The sequence below is a fragment of the Platalea leucorodia genome, assembly GCF_965183815.1.
Source record: "Platalea leucorodia genome assembly, chromosome: 2".
Lineage (NCBI taxonomy): Eukaryota > Metazoa > Chordata > Aves > Pelecaniformes > Threskiornithidae > Platalea > Platalea leucorodia.
In genome coordinates, this window is record NC_138824.1 from 12018456 (window position 1) to 12034050 (window position 15595).

General features: G+C 45.5%; 1 protein-coding gene across 2 annotated transcripts; it reads right to left on the reverse strand.

Moving 5' to 3' along the window:
• Positions 1-5917: 5917 nt before the first annotated feature.
• On the reverse strand, positions 5918-13879 carry GPR83 (G protein-coupled receptor 83). 2 transcript variants are annotated; one of them, XR_014230624.1, is made up of 5 exons: positions 13481-13879; positions 12598-12723; positions 11408-11541; positions 9728-10630; positions 5918-6203 (listed from the first exon to the last, which is right to left on the reverse strand). XR_014230624.1 is itself a non-coding variant. In XM_082335468.1 (4 exons), the coding sequence occupies exons 1-4, from the start codon at positions 13865-13867 to the stop codon at positions 10006-10008; spliced, it is 1272 nt and encodes a 423-aa protein (XP_082191594.1). In that variant the 5' UTR covers positions 13868-13879; the 3' UTR covers positions 8468-10005. The 2 variants fall into 2 exon arrangements, 1 of the variants encoding a protein (XP_082191594.1); XM_082335468.1 differs by lacking the exon at positions 5918-6203 and having other exon boundaries at positions 8468-10630.
• Between the last annotated feature and the right edge of the window lie 1716 nt (positions 13880-15595).

Sequence of the window (15595 nt, forward strand, 5' to 3'; positions counted from 1 at the left end):
CAGTTCACAGGCAGGTAAAAAAGAAGGGAATGTAATGCAATTGTCCGTCATTTAGGAGCAACTGAAATTCCTTCCCCCTGCATGGGCCTTGAGTGCTCTTCAAGAAGGGCTTGTTCACTGCAGAAACCTTGAGCCTGCTTGTCCCTGTTGCAGTGAAAGCCGTAGACACATTCTGCACGTGCTCAAGAGCTGCGCAGAGTACGGCCTTTTCTTCAAGGAGGAAGCTCCACTGAAGAGTTATAGCAGGGTCTGGGAGCCACTGTCAGCTCTTAATACTAGAGAGAAACCTTTGAAGATGTTTTGTATTTTGAAAAAAAAACCAACACCCCAAAACGGGGCTTTTTTAAATTCAAATAAGACAAGGTCACCTGGACTGTTCTCATGCCCCTTGAGGTTAATGTTATTAAGCTGCTGATGTAAGCAACCTCTGCAGGGAGATGACAACCATTTGGAGAACAATAAAGGAGGCCTGGGAGATATTCTGGCACATTTCTATTTGAAAAGCTCAAATTGTTCTCCTCATTACTTTGAAGATGAAATTTTATATAGACTCAGGAATGGGCTTTGTGCAATGGCTGTGTTTTTAAGCCTTTTAAAAAGATTATACTTTTCTTGTGCACAGGAAGGCTGGAGAAGCAGATGAAGAAATTCTATGGGAAAAAAACAGCCTTTGCTGGATGAGGGCAAAATGACTGCAACAAAGAGTCTGAGGAATGGAGAACTAGCTTGATGAAACACTAGAGCAGGTTGTCCAGAGAGGTGGTAGATGCCCCATCCTTGGAAACATTCAAGGGGGGCTCTGGGGCCCCAGGCTGGATGGGGCTCTGAGCAACCTGATCTGGTTGAAGATGTCCCTGCCAATCGCAGGGGGGGTTGGACTAGATGGCCTTTAAAGGTCCCTTCCGTCCCAAAACATTCCACAATTCTATGAATGGGAAGCCAAAACTTGGAGAAGACAACACTTGCAGAAGAAGAAGATGGAAAAGGTGTGATCCCTTCCAATTTCTCTGCTGTTACCAAACATTCAAATCCATTGGCAAAAGTTCCCAATTTTGCCCTGTTTGTTAACTACATGTGAAGGACATCATCCTGCCATTGTTCTCAGCTGGATTAGAAGAGGTGATTATAATGAATCAGTGTTTCCAGCCTTTCTGAGAATATATCCAGGCATCAATAAAATGACACACAAAAGAATTTTTACTTGTTTCCGTGCATGTTTTTGAATGACGTTGCTCTCAGACTCGGTTCCAGGCATCCTGAATACAAGATGCATTTGCTCTTCTCTCTCTGTCTCAGTTCCCATTTTATAAAATAGGGCTGATAACACCACGTCATCAAATAGGGGCATTCTAAAAATATGTTAAGTGTCAGAATATGGAAATGCTTTCTTAATGTCATTGAGTGCTACAAAAAACACTCTGAAGAAAGTGCTCTGAAGAAATTAATTCCCTATTCAGAGCAGGGTTTGAAAAAGATACCTACCCATAGTTAATAGAGATGAGAACGAAAATATTAAACAACTGCTTTTGAACACTGTCCTCCTGTAAACCAGATAAGGCAGGGCATCATGAAAAACTGACATGTAATCCCATAACTGAAAGTCGTGTCGTTCATGTACACAGTGGGAAGCAAAATTAAGAGTGAAATGGTAGTTTCACCTCATAATATTACTGTTCTTTTAAAAGTTGTGTCTATTGTAATGTTACACAACATTGACTTTCCATGAGTATCAGAGAAATATTGACTCCAGAGAAACATAGTGAGAGAAATGTTCATTTTTCGAACCTTGTGTTAAAGTATTGGGAACTGTAACAGGGCATGAGATTTCAAGCAGGCTACAGTTGTCCAAAACATATTTGAATTTTAAGCTGAGATACAAGTTCCTGTATGGATATAAGTTCCTGTATGGAAATTTTCCAAAAGTTTTAATCCATGAGGTTTTTCTCAAAATACATCAGCATTGTTACAAACCCAGCCAGTTTTAGTATATGTTTCATAAGTGAATGGAAAAAAACCTTCTGTTTTTAAAATTCCACATATTTGACCCCACCAGGACTCACAGGGGTTTACAGAAATCCCTTCAAGCCTGCAAACCAGAGGACAGTCTGTGGGGGACACGGTTCCCAGAAGAAGAAAGGATGGGTCAAAGAATTTCCCTGTTTGTGTTTCTCTAATGCCAACCCAGACCTGCTCCGTCAGGAACCTCCCAGTATTTTTCCCATAAAAGCAGGGGATGTAAAGATAGTTTGGAGATCATAGAATCCTAGACTGCTTTGGGATGGAAGGGACCTTTAAAGGCCATCTAGTCCATCCCCCCAGCAATGGGCAGGGACATCTACAACCAGATCAGGGTGCTCAGAGCCCCATCCAGCCTGGCCTTGAATGTTTCCAAGGATGGGGCATCTACCACCTCTCTGGGCAACCCCTTCCAGTGTTTCACCACCCTCATTGTGAAAAATTTTTTTCTTGTGCTCAGTCTAAATCTACCCTCCTTTAGTTTAAAACCATTACTCCTTGTCCTGTCACAGCAGGCCTTGCTAAAAAGACCATCCCCATCTTTCTTGTAGGCCCCCTTTAAGTATTGAAAAGCTGCAATAAGGTCTCCCCGCAGTCTTCTCTTCTCCAGGGTGAACAACCCCAACTCTCTCAGCCTTTCCTCATAGCAGAGGTGTCCCATCCCTCTGATCATTTTTGTGGCCTCCTCTGGACCCTCTCCAACAGCTCCATGTCCTTCCTGTGCTGAGGACCCCAGAGCTGGACACAAGGCTCCAGGTGGGGTCTCACCGGAGCGGAGTAGAGGGTCAGAATCACCTCCCTTGCCCTGCTGGCCACGCTTCTTTTGATGCAGCCCAGGATACGGTTGGCTTTCTGGGCTGCGAGAGCACATTGCTGGCTCATGTCCAGCTTTTCATCCACCAGTACCCCCAAGTCCTTCTCCTCAGGGCTGCTCTCAATCCCTTCATCCCCCAGCCTGTACTGATACCGGGGATTGCCCCAACCCATGTGCAGGACATTGCACTTGGCCTTGTTGAACCTCATGAAGTTCACACAGGCCCATTTCTTCAGCTTGTCCAGGTCCCTCTGGATGGCACCAACTGCACCACTCAGCGTGGTGTCATCTGCAAACTTGCTGAGGGTGCACTCAATGCCACTGTCATCAATGAAGATATTAAATAGTATTGGTCACAGTACCAATTCTTGTGGTGTCTGCTGAATGCTGAGAAGATACATGTCAGCATCATAATATTACCTACTTGTTCATTCCATGCTGAAGTGGCTGAAAATTAGTTGCATTTGGGTTTCTAAAACAGCTTTTATGCTTTTGAAAATCCTGCACTTCTCTGCTCCCAAGTGGCAAAAACACAAGGGTGGTTATTACTTAACAGAACTGTATTGAACATTTTATTCAGCCTAAACTTTAGGTTTAAATGCTCCTGAGAGTCCTTTTTAATATCCATGTTTGTCTTTTCTGATTCAAACACTTAGTTATCATACCTCTGTATTTCTCACTCTTGAAATGATGAGAACTAACTCCTCTCCTTTCCATTTCTTAGCTACCCTTCTACTGTAACACCTTTTTTAAGGTGTTTAAGAGAGATTTTCCCTACCTGCTAAGAATCTCTAAGTGAAGTGCTGGTGTAAAAAACACAGCACCATCCGCATTTTCACTGGACCAAGATTTGGAGGAAGGCTGCCTGAGAGGAAGCTCAGATGTTCAGCCTGCGGTAGGAGCTGCTTCTGCAGAGGAGAACGATCCCTTCGCAGCAGCTCCACAGGAGGACAGCTAGACATCTGCACCCGGTAAGTCCATGCCTATCAAGCCACATGCTAAAGCAACTACCCAAATCAGAAGTGCCCGTACATCCCTGTCACCACAGCCACAGTCCAGTTGACATCCAGAAGGCTGCTTCTGCTCCATCTACTACTTCACCACACCATGTTATACCTCCTGTACCAAACAGCCATTTTACACCAGGGCTGGGACTTCCCTCCTTCCCATTCGTACATCCAGATTTATCAGTTATGCAGGCTCTCTGGGGCAGTGTGCTTCACATCTGTGACCCATGGTTTGCAATGGGTCACAGATGCCGTGTCCTCTGCTGCTGCTCTGCCAAGGCTGCCTCATGGCCAAGCTCCAACCCATGGGCATTGCCCTGCTTGCACCTGCCTTCCAAACAGCGCAGCTGCAGGCAACGTGGTTGGACCCCAACATGGGGTATACTAGAGAAGGTATAAATGCTAGGTACCAAACGAATACGAGTGTCACAAAGATAAAAATAAATTATTATAGGAATAAATAATAATAAATTATATATCATTCTTAATAATAAATCTTTTCCGTTGTCTTGTCCTGTCTCTACAGTCTCACAGTTACTGTATCTATACTTCAGGGAGGTTGTCTCCAGGTAGATGAACTGGTTTTTTTTCCAGCCCAGGAAAGCCAAAGGCCCCAGTCGCTAGCGGTGCCTGCAGCAAAACCCAGCAAAAGGGCGATGTGGGCAAATCCAGTAGCTGCACCAGTACCAAGGGCTTCTCGGACAAAACCAATCATTCATAGGTCTTGGTGAGTCATTGCCCCCTTCCTCCCCTCAGGCCAGAGACAGGGAAGGGGTTGTGGGGCTGCAGGGAGCAGCCTTGTGCTTCTCCTGTCCATCTTACATTTATGTCTGGGGATAACTGCAGCACTTCAGCTAGCAAAGTTATAGACCTGTTCTGCAGGAGTCACATTGCACTTTCAGTCTCCATCATGACTAGATATGCTTTTATGACACCCTGGAAATGACACATAAGCGGCCAGCCCTGAGTGACCACTGGATGCTCGGCACTGGCATCAACTGGTGCCCCTGGGACTCATAGGAAAGAGTAGTGTCAGCAAGCAATTCCCTTTCCCTTCCCTCCCTCCCTGTCCTGTTTTTACAGGGGAATCCCAGATGGAGTTTATATTTCATCAGTCAAAACCAAAGTAGAAGCAACTGATCTACAGGCAATTTAGTGGTTTTTCATAACGATTAAGCTTAGAAGGCTTAGAGGCTTAGAAAACGGCATCTGCAAGGGCAAGCTGGAGGAGCTCTGATTTTTGTAGAAGAGAGTGGGGAGAAGTAAGAAAAGTCTTCTCAAAGGAAAAAATAGTGAAATACAGATCTTCAGAAAGGACATGAAAAAGAAGGCACCAAATTCATTTGCAAAAGTGATAATTTAGCTTAAATGCTTAGAAAAGGCTTTACTTGCAAAGCTGCAAAGCCCTGGACTGAGGGTACCTTTTATCTTCACAGCACTGATGCTAGAAAGTGTCACAACACCAGTAGTGGTGCCATGGGCCACGGGCCTAGGGACAGGAGCCTCAAGGGAGGGAGGGAGGGAAAGAAAAGCTGGAAGCTAAAAACCTCATCTGACATCAACAAGTGCAAGAAAGGCTTCAAGGATCTGTTTTCCCTGCCAAATAAGCCTGGCATCGTCTTTGTTCCTTTTCAAGGTCTCTGCATAATTCTACATGGAGAAAATAAATAAAACACTAGGAACATTGTTAGAAACAGACAATTAACATTCATGAACTCATAGAACTTGTAAGTTAATTTTCATAGGCCTGTTACCTTATGACATTTTTCAAGGAAATAGAAAAATAAGAAAACAGTATTGTCAATACAAATAATTTCACTTGTGAATAGAAAAAACACAGCACTCTTTAAACCATGAAAGTTGCAGATCCAGCCAGTCAAGGTTTTGGAGATGCCAGCATTAACTTTATCTGTGTGAACTGAATCCAGTTCCCTTATTCATATGCCAGATGATGCATTCTCTAAATACAATTCATTTTTCCACAAAACTCCTGTTCTCAGGCTGTGTGGATCTCCTGCAACGAGCAGCTGTTCAGTGCCTTGCGTACTCTGTTATCCAGCAGACACTGCTCTGCCGTGTTCGCTGCCTGCTCCAGAGGCACGTGTGTGAAAGCTCCAGAGGAAACAACTGAGCCGGATTCAAAAGAATGACCTACACTCACAACCGAGGACACGGCTGATAGCAGTCAAACTGGTGAGCTGTGGGGAACACACTGCCCCAGGGCCAGAGAGCTATGCTCTGGTAAAGCTGCGAGCAGAAGACCTGTGGTGTGATGACAGGAGGATGGCCACAAGGTCACAGCACATCACCTGTACCATTGCTCTTCCTTCACCCCAACAGGAGGACAGTCTGTATCTATAAAGACACTGAAAAGGAGGGAAAAAAAACATCAGGCCTTGCCTAAGGTTTATGGAAGCAGAAGCAGGCAAGGTTTTGAGGGAAAAGATAAAAATAATAATTGTTGAGTCTTAAAGACTATAAAACACCCGTCCAAAATCTAGTTCATCGTCAACAAAAAGGAACCCAAAAGACCTAATGAGGAGTCAGTAGCCTGGCCCAGCCACCTGGGCACACACAGAGGTCTTGGTGCTTCGGAGGACGTGGGTATGAGGGTGGGAGTGGGGATGGCTGACTTGCTTAGAAAGTCAGATAAAACAAAATGACCTCCCCTTTCCATAACACCTCACGTTTAGCTCTGATTCACTATATTCCCAGAGGGGAAAGAAAAGCTTCTCACACCAAAGTCCCCCACAGGCTTGTTCTTGCAGATCTGTCTTTCTAAGGCTAGCTACTAAACCACCTGTTTCAAAGCACTGCACAAGACCAAAATTCAAAAGGTAGCAAGAAACCCAGCTGCAGCAGGCAAACACACACAAAAGGGAAAATGAAAGAAGATAATCTTCACCTTGTACACGTATCTCATTTTATCATCACTCAGACCATCCCTTCACACTCACCGAGGTGGCATCTAAATGCAGTTTACACACCAATGACTGTATTCACATTTTAAAAGATCTGTTCTGCAACAGAGCTGGGGTAGAATGAAAAAATACCCATGAAGCCTGGATGCCCAATTTAAATTGCCCAGGATGTGATGTTTTTGGAATAGTTTGCATCATACTGCACTTCGTGTGCTCAGAGAACAACCCCCACTGATTTCAGCAGTGCCGAAGAATGCAAAATGTTTCTCCAGAATCCCAGATCAGAAAATGAAAGATAGCTAATTAGGAAGTGGCTCATCAGAAATTGCCCTGTACCACGTTAAGTACATTGTAGCACAGTGTATTAGGTACAGTTTTCAAGGGCACCATTTCTAGTGCTTTAACCATGTCCTTCTCTTGCGCGTTTCTGTCCTATTCTCTCGAAAACTTGTACCGCTGCTGGCCACTGGCCACTAGTTCATTCCTGGGCAGGCTCACTGTCCAATCTGCCTCTTCTTTTCTTTTTACCAGGTCCACCCCTCGTGTTCTCTGTGATTAAATCAAACAGCTTCAGGCACTTCTTACATCCCGTCTGTGCCCAGATCCAGGATTGGGCAGAGCCTGGAGGAGAATGGTTTTCCACTCAGCACAGGGGTGCAGGGTCCAGAGCTGTAACTGCAGGAGCCCTGCTCAGACCCACCTGGAGCATTTGGCCGGGGATTTGAGGATTTTGTCTACTGGAGTTACAGCAAGGTTCTACATATGTAGCTGTTGGAAGGACGATAACTGCACCCAAAGATGGTGAATCTTACAATGTTACCTTCAGCTTCAGAAAGAACATCTTACTGGGTTCAATCTATGAGCACCTGGTCCCAGACAAAGCTAAATACAAGGATCTAGCTGCAGGATCCATTATAACATATGTATGTGCTTGAAAACAACTGCACCGTATTCATTGAAAGGGAAAAAAAGGCCTCCGATGAAAAATATGGCTCAGTCCAAATGGTTCTGGCTTGGCAAAGCTGTATTAAAGCGTTGGGTAAGCAGAGCATCACCTGAGGCTCACCTCTGCTGCCAGGCTGTCCATCAGCTCTAATCAACCATTAACCTGCAACCTCTCTTACACCAAAATCTCCCTCAGATGGAGCTCCCAGTATATCCAGCAAGGCCAGCAGGACCAAGGTCCATGCACCAGTCATAGTGATGTCCCAGGAGTCCCCAGAATGACGGGATGACAGCTGATGCCAGAGCTGCCATGGCAGCGTGTCCTTCTCTGGCAGGGGAACTGAGACTTTTTGCTCTCAAAGTTTTAAGCCCTCCGGTGTCTGATCAGTCTTGTGCTTGGGGGATGCGCAGAGTGTAAACTCCTGCCTCTGATGATGATGAGTATCACAAATCAAAGACACCATTCAGACAAAACTCTGAAAACACGCTGAAAGCAATGATTTATGGGCAAGAAAGAAACTTCGGACATCTAATTCAACTGAGTCGTCGTCAAACAACAAACAGAATAATCACAACTGAAGTAAGTATTTGTGCTTGAGTTTTTTAAGCTACAGACTCACTAGAAAAAAGAAAAAAAAGATGTGACAGAAAAAAATAAAACATTAAAGCATAAAAAGATGAATCCAAAATGCAAAAGAAAATTTTTCTCTCTCTTCTTTGATAAGATGGACAACAGCAGAATGACACTTTGAAAATGCCTGGCTTTAGTTTTCTGAGGAGAGTCGCCCAGCCCTGTGCTCACCCAGCTCTTCCCAGCCAGCAGGTGATGCTGAAGGATGGAGCCACAGAAGTGTTGGTCTAATGCCCCCTCCCTGGAAGTGTTCAAGGCCAGGCTGGTTGAGGCTTTGAGGAACCTGGTCTGGTGGAAGGTGTCCCTATCCATGGCAGGGGGGTTGGACCTAGATGAACTTCAAGGTCCCTTCCAACCCAAAACATTCTATGATTTTTTGAGATTTTCTTCTGTTAAGAACATTAAGTTCTGCAAACTACGCCAGACAGCTGCAGCCACATCAGTTTTCTTAGCCACCCCAAGAAGGATGCATCTCACTTGACTTTAAATGCGCCAAAATTGTGCAATCACCAGAGGATATCTCACAGAGAAATGTTCCACTTTTATTACTTGCTATCACAGATGTGATATCTTCTCTCAAAGCAGTTCATTTATGAACTGATTCCAGAGAGCTAACATCTTAGTTGGGATGAAATGTCCCAAATGTCTGACCTGAGAAGTACCCAGGTGCTTTACAAGAGAGCAACATTCAAAGGCAAATTAAAAAGTCAAACTGTGGGATCCTTTAGCTGCCACTTGACAATAATGCAGAGATGCTCTGATTAAAAGTTCATAGTCCAAACTCAGAGTAGTGTTTAATTACCCATTCTCCAACTGTGGATGATATGTCCAACATTCTCCAAAGTAGCTTTTGAGGGTTTAGTTGTCTATTCAAAGAAAAGCTTTCTGAATATTCATGACTTTATCTTAGGAAAGAAAATCTCTGTGTGATTTAGCACTGGCAATAGATGCTGAGCGGACAGGTTGGTGTTTGCCATCTACTTATGTAAAGAATTGGCATCCATTTTTCTTCAATTCTACCTTAGAAAAGGTGCCTGTGATGTTAAGAGACTGCTCTGTTTATCAAGGACCATTTTATCCTCTGGCTCTCTGATGGTATTTCCAGAAAAAAAATGGATTGTGACACGTATCTGTTCATTCATTCTGAACAGACCTTGACCTGTCAGGCCCCAGTTCAGAAGGGATGCCTTCCTATCCAGTTGCACGGGATCTAAGCCAGCAACCTAAAGGTCTACGTCTCGACGATTTCCATGTTGATCCTAAGGGACTTAGACAAGGGGGGAGGGAGGTCTGATGCAATTAGATTGTTGCTTTAGTGTTTAACTACCAGCAAAACACACACACACAGCCCCAGTGGTAAAAAGGCTTAGTCATGCAGTTAACAGCAACACACATGCAGAGAATCTTGTCCTGCAAGCCGATCCGAAGTCAACTCGACAAAGAGAGAGAGTTCCTGGGAAGAGTTTTCTTTCTCCCCGTTAGGGCCTCCACGCCGTTATCATCAGCCTGCATCAAACATCCAGCTCTTTCATGCTGCCTCCTGCCGAACCTCCTTGGTTTTATCACGTCTATTTGCACAGTCCCTAAGTAGACCAGAGATCCACACCTTCCCACCATTTTAGCTCTGGCCAAATCTGTGTGCAGTCCTTACAGATTTCCCAGGGCCACCGTTTAGCTCACAGATACTATTGGCTCAACTGCAGAGATGTCTGTCTTTCCTGACTGGATGTTGGAGGCTGATGGAAGGACATGGGAGACCTCCAGCCTCTTGAAGTTGCCATTTTCTGGCCAAGCCAGTCGGTAGGATGGGACCGTGGAGGGAAGCCTCTCTTCTGCAGATCCAGGAGGTTTTCTGCACACGTTGAGCAAAGCCTTCAGTTCTGATCGGAAGCTGTCGTTGAGCCAGCAGTAGATGAAGGGGTTGTAGCAGGTGCTGCTCATTGCAAACCAGTGAAAGGCGAAGTACAGGGCATTGTTGGTGTGGATGGTCTGGCTGGAGAGGAGGACGACGTAGCAATTTAAGGGAAACCAGCAGACTGCGAAGAGGATGACAACAAGCATCAGCATCTTTATGGTCTTCTTATTCTTTTTGCGAAGGGCAAAGTACTGCTCAGTGGTGACTTCCCCGATGACGTTGCGCAGCCAGAGCTTCTTGGCCACTGTCATGTAGGCAGCAGAGATGATCAGAAGGGGCAGGACATAGAGCAAAATGAAGGTTGTTAAGTCGAGGTACTTCCAAAAGAGGTCAGCAGGCTCGGGGAAATCTGGCAGACACAGGCACCGGGTGACTTCCTCACTGCAAATGGAGATGCGGGACAGGGGGTGAGAGCGCATACGGCCGGGCACTGCGGGACAAGGACATCAGAAACAAGGGGGCAGGAGGGAGAGGGCTCCTGCCGTAAAACCTGGAGGCAGACCCTTCATTTATGCGCACGTGTCAGTTAAGCGGACCTCTGCTGTCCAAGGATTTGAGCCATGGAGCAGCCTGTGAACAATTTGGTGATAATTTCTCATGGGCATTCATGACCTTATGATAATTTTATGAACTTCATCAACTACAAGATTTCCAGCTGCACAGAAGTAGGGTTTTATTCTTTGTCCTTTGGCAAACAGAAACACAGTCTCTGCACATATTAAGGACCTTTCCTTCATTAAAGCACTTCCCAAATATTAAGGTTCGTGACAGCATGTTATGGAACAAGCAGCTGAGGCAGGTTCTGTCATTATCCCAGGGCTGTTAGGTTTTTCCCCATTCCTGGTCTGCCCAAACAGGTGAGATTGGTACATCATATAAAATGCCAGCATACAGAAATAGAGGGTCCAGGCCAGATCCTCTAACTTCTTAGCCTATTTCATGTGATTAGTGTGACAGAATAAAGACAAAATAATTAAAAACAGAAACAAGAACAGAATATCAGCCATTGCAAAAGGAATCTGATGAAAATTACAGACTAGATCCATATTTGGCTGACGTCAATGTAAGTTTGGGGCTTTCAGTAGAAGATGTGAAAGTATGGCCACTGAGAGTTTGGCCTCCAGGGAGACTGTGGAGGAAAGCAAAGCATATCCTTACCTGTATTCAAAGGTAAAGAGTTTTTGGTAGATAGCATGTGGTAGGGAAAAACAAGTTGCCATAATCCAGATTACAGAGATGTAGATAACACCTTTTGCAGTCGATATGCGAGGTTTCAAAGGGTGCATTATAACCTGTGCGAAATAAAACGGTGTTCAGGCTTATGCCATTTCAGGAAATAATTGTATCATTTTTTCATGTAATCTTCCACCCTTAAATCTATTGCTTAAAGTGGAAATTTAGCATGCAAGCAGTACTGTCTTCACCCAGCTCCCATTGACTATAAGCCGTACATGAAAGCCTAGATTTTTCCACCACGCAAATGGGTAAAGTCAGATCCCAGTCCTACCCTCTCATTTCAGTATTTGCGTCTAGGTGGGGAGAACTGGGTACTGGTGGGTCTTGCACACATGTTCATTTCCAGGTTCAATTTACTTAATAGCAAAAGAAAAAAAAAAAAAAAAAAAAATAGAAAATAGTCTCAGACTCTTCAGTATCGGTGACCCGAAGAGCCATGGGTTTGTGATTTAACTAGACCTCCCTGGGGATGCTTCTGACAGCCAGTACATTTTCTGGAAACTTAGAAGCTTTCTAGCAGAAAATGTCAACTGTACTGCTCTGCTTTGTGTGGTGGTTGGGTGGCTCCAAACTGAAAATGCCTAACTGTCGCCAGTTTTGAGCCCATTACCGACAGCAGGCCACAGCTCTGCCTGTGACGAACACCAGTGTGGTGCAGCCAGCTCTCCAGTATTCAGGGTAACAAGGGGCGAGACATCCCAGAGCAAAGGGAGACAGAGCTGCGGAAGCGCACCGGGACGTCCCTGCATCCACGACCCTGTTCCTCCATGGGCCAGACAGACCACCCCAGCGGAGGGCTGCCCACATGAATTCCTATCAGGATCTTGGACTTCCTCCTTGTTTGAGAGCTACTGGATTACCCACTGCAGAAAAGCTCCCATTCCCCAGCTGGAAGCAATCGCAAGGCGATGGACATTTCCAGTCTCACACCTTGCTGTGGGCTTGAAACTATTCTTTCCACCCGACAGCAAGAGCTGCTCCCCTACACTGTCAGCTCCTCATGCATCTTACGTTAATCTGGGAGCTGAGAAGGAAAGGCCATGGGATCATCCCTTCTCATTTTAATTATGCCCTGCCAAGCTTTCCGCCCGTCCGCTTTGGAGAGCTCTCACCTGGTGCCTGTCCACGGCAATGGCTGCGAGGGTCAAGGCAGAGACGTGGAGGGAGCAGTACTGCGCAAACCTGCTGACATGGCACATCCCCTTCCCGAATATCCAGGTACTGTTCACAAAACGAGCCTAAAACTAGATTACCATTAGTTTTGTGCATTCCCCCAACCTCCACATGCTTATAGATATCTGAAACACCTCTGGCACATAATTCCTTGTGCTATGTAAAAGATACAGATATTTTTAAAATAGCAGGTTCTTTGTATAATTGTATAATCTGGCTTCTGAACCCTGAAGAGGTAGGTTAGTGCTGCTCAGTGGCGCAGCAATATCCTCCAGGACAATACAGCAGAGCAGTACCAAAGATGCTTCTTCTGTTTTATTCACAGTGTGTCCTTCTGTAGTCTAATTATTGAGACAATAGATTAATTTTTCCCTTTTTAAGTCCTCCTTACAGGATAGGGCTGCCCTGTACACCTTATCTTACTTCAAAGCAAACTTCAGCTTTTCAACACAGCTTATAAAATGACGGTGAGCATTAATCTTTTTTTCAAGAGGTTCACAGTATTACCTTGGAAATACTTCAGAGAAGGGAAGGAAAAAAAGACCAGATAATACAAAGTACTAAGTAATCACTGTGAGGTTATTATTGTTCAAGTGCTATCAGGGCCACTTTTAACAAATGGAAAATTTCAGATCTTCAACTACATAATAGGAATTAGAGAAGAAAAAGGCACGTGGAGTTTTCCAAAGATAATGCCAGTCGCTGTAATTTGGACTAGACAGGTACCTGCAGGACGTTCATGCACTGCCTATAGCAGCGTAAAGAAGAACAGGCCACCGCAGTAACTGCGATGCCTTTATGGCATCTCTGCCGCAGCCTTACCAGCGTGAACGGCGTGTTGAGAAGCGTGATCATGATATCGGCTACAGCCAGGTTGACAATGAACAAGCTGGTGGCGGAGTGCACGCGCTTGGTCTTGATGATGACGTGACAGACCAGGACGTTGCCAAAGAGGGAGAAGACGATGACGAAGGAGTACGCTGTGACGAGCAGGGCTTTCACCGTGATGCTCTGCGACTCCGCTCCATACCGGCTCCTGCCCACAAAGCTCTGCCAGTCGGCCAGGCTGTCGTTATCCCAGGAAAAGAAACCCGAGATGTTTGGGATTACAAAAGTCTTCTCCAGGCTCCCGTTGAGGGGCAACTTTCCTGGGGTGGCAAAGGCGTTAACCAAGTCGGGGAGGGAGAGCCAGACAAAACAGGACAACATCTCCAAAACGCCGCTCTGCTCCTCCAATTTGGAAATAGCAGATTTGCGAGAGAGCAGAGCTCACGCCGTGTGCCGGGAGAGCCGTCCTCCCCTCGCTCGGCTCAGGCGCGCACCGGGGCTGCAAACACGGCGCGCAGGCAGCAGGAGCGGGCGGACGCTCCTGCCTCCTGCAGCGGGCTTCTCTGCCGCTCGGCTCGCCGCTACTCTTGCTCCTTCAGCCAGCTTTATACCCTGAGGCGAGCCCCGAGCCGGGGTCTCCTGCAGCCATTGGGCTGCATGACATTATTTCTGCTCTGACGCGCTGCTTTTCCACGCAGTCCCGCTCTCCCGGGCGCTACTTCAAGATCAGCACATCTGTGAGTAAGGCAAATGAATCTCTCCAGTCATTAGCATCCTTTTTCTCTATGAGCAGCCAAGCTCATGTAAATTCTGTGCTGTTTATAAACCAGCAGCGTGTGTGGCAGCTCTGCTCTCTGCCAGGACACAGTTCAAATTTAAGCTCAGTTTTAAAGGTCTGGCAGGCAAGTTTCAGCCTATGTCACAGCACAGAACAGGGTGTAACAGATGAACTGTGACTAACAAGCTGGCTTACTGCACTCACAGTATTTTTCCAAAGACTTTTTGTCCCTCAGAGAGACAGAGAAATACTTAAGCTTTCCCTTGGCAGGGATTTCCTCTTGGCCGAGCGAATAAAAGGTTTGATGTGAAACTGTGCTTTCTAGGGTTTGCAGAAATAGAGAGGTAGTTACAAAGGGGTGGCTATATGGGGCAGAGGACGGGAAGGGATGCCCCAGCCCAGTGAGTCCAGCATCCAAAGCAACAGGCAGCTGTATGCTGGACCCAAGCACTGACGAGACGGCAGCCTGTGTGTTCCCTGTGCCTTCCCCCCAAAAACACAGGAGGAAATCTAAAATTGTTATCAGGAGACCAAGAACCACAAATCCTCAGCAGCAGCAGAGAAAAACGTGCCCCTCCACGAGTGCGCAGGTAAGGCGCTGCCCCTCTGCTTGGGGGGTGTCAGCTAACCCCGGCCAGAGCCGGTTTTGTACGCAGAAGGCTTTATTATTTAACCATCAAAAGACCATTATCTGAAAAGTTTGTAATATAAGCTAGTCACTCACTGGTGAAAATAACACTTGCAGAAGATGCTTGTGACTCTCCCAGTGAACCACTCAGGCTGCTTTCTCCTCGCTGTATTTAGAAAATGTTTGAAATAAAGCTATACAGCTCATGAATTCAGGTAAACAAAAAAATTCTTCACAAATATCTCTGCAATAGCACTCCACAAAATTACAACAAATTAGAAAACAGGCTTGCTGGAAAAAAAGGTTATAAGAAGAATATTAAAAAAAAATAATCACCCAGACACACTAAAAAATACAATTTGGAAGCATTCAAAAAAAAGGAATAATGCTTTTTTTCTTTTTAAATACACAGCAGATTGTGCACCACCCCCGCCATTTCCCTGGGAACAATTTTTGTTTCCCTGCTGTGGCTTTGCTGAAATTTCGAGCTTTCCTGAAATTTCGAGCTTTCCTGGGGCACGTGGATTGGAAGTCACATGAGTGAGGAGTGACTTTTCAAAAACTATCCAGTGTGATCTCTGAGAAATAATGTTGAATTTCTGAGCATCTTACCGCTTTGTGTAAGAAATCACATTAACAATTAGAAGTACCTGTTTATAGTCCAGCCTTTCTATACACGCCAGGTTACATTTTTCCCCCTGAA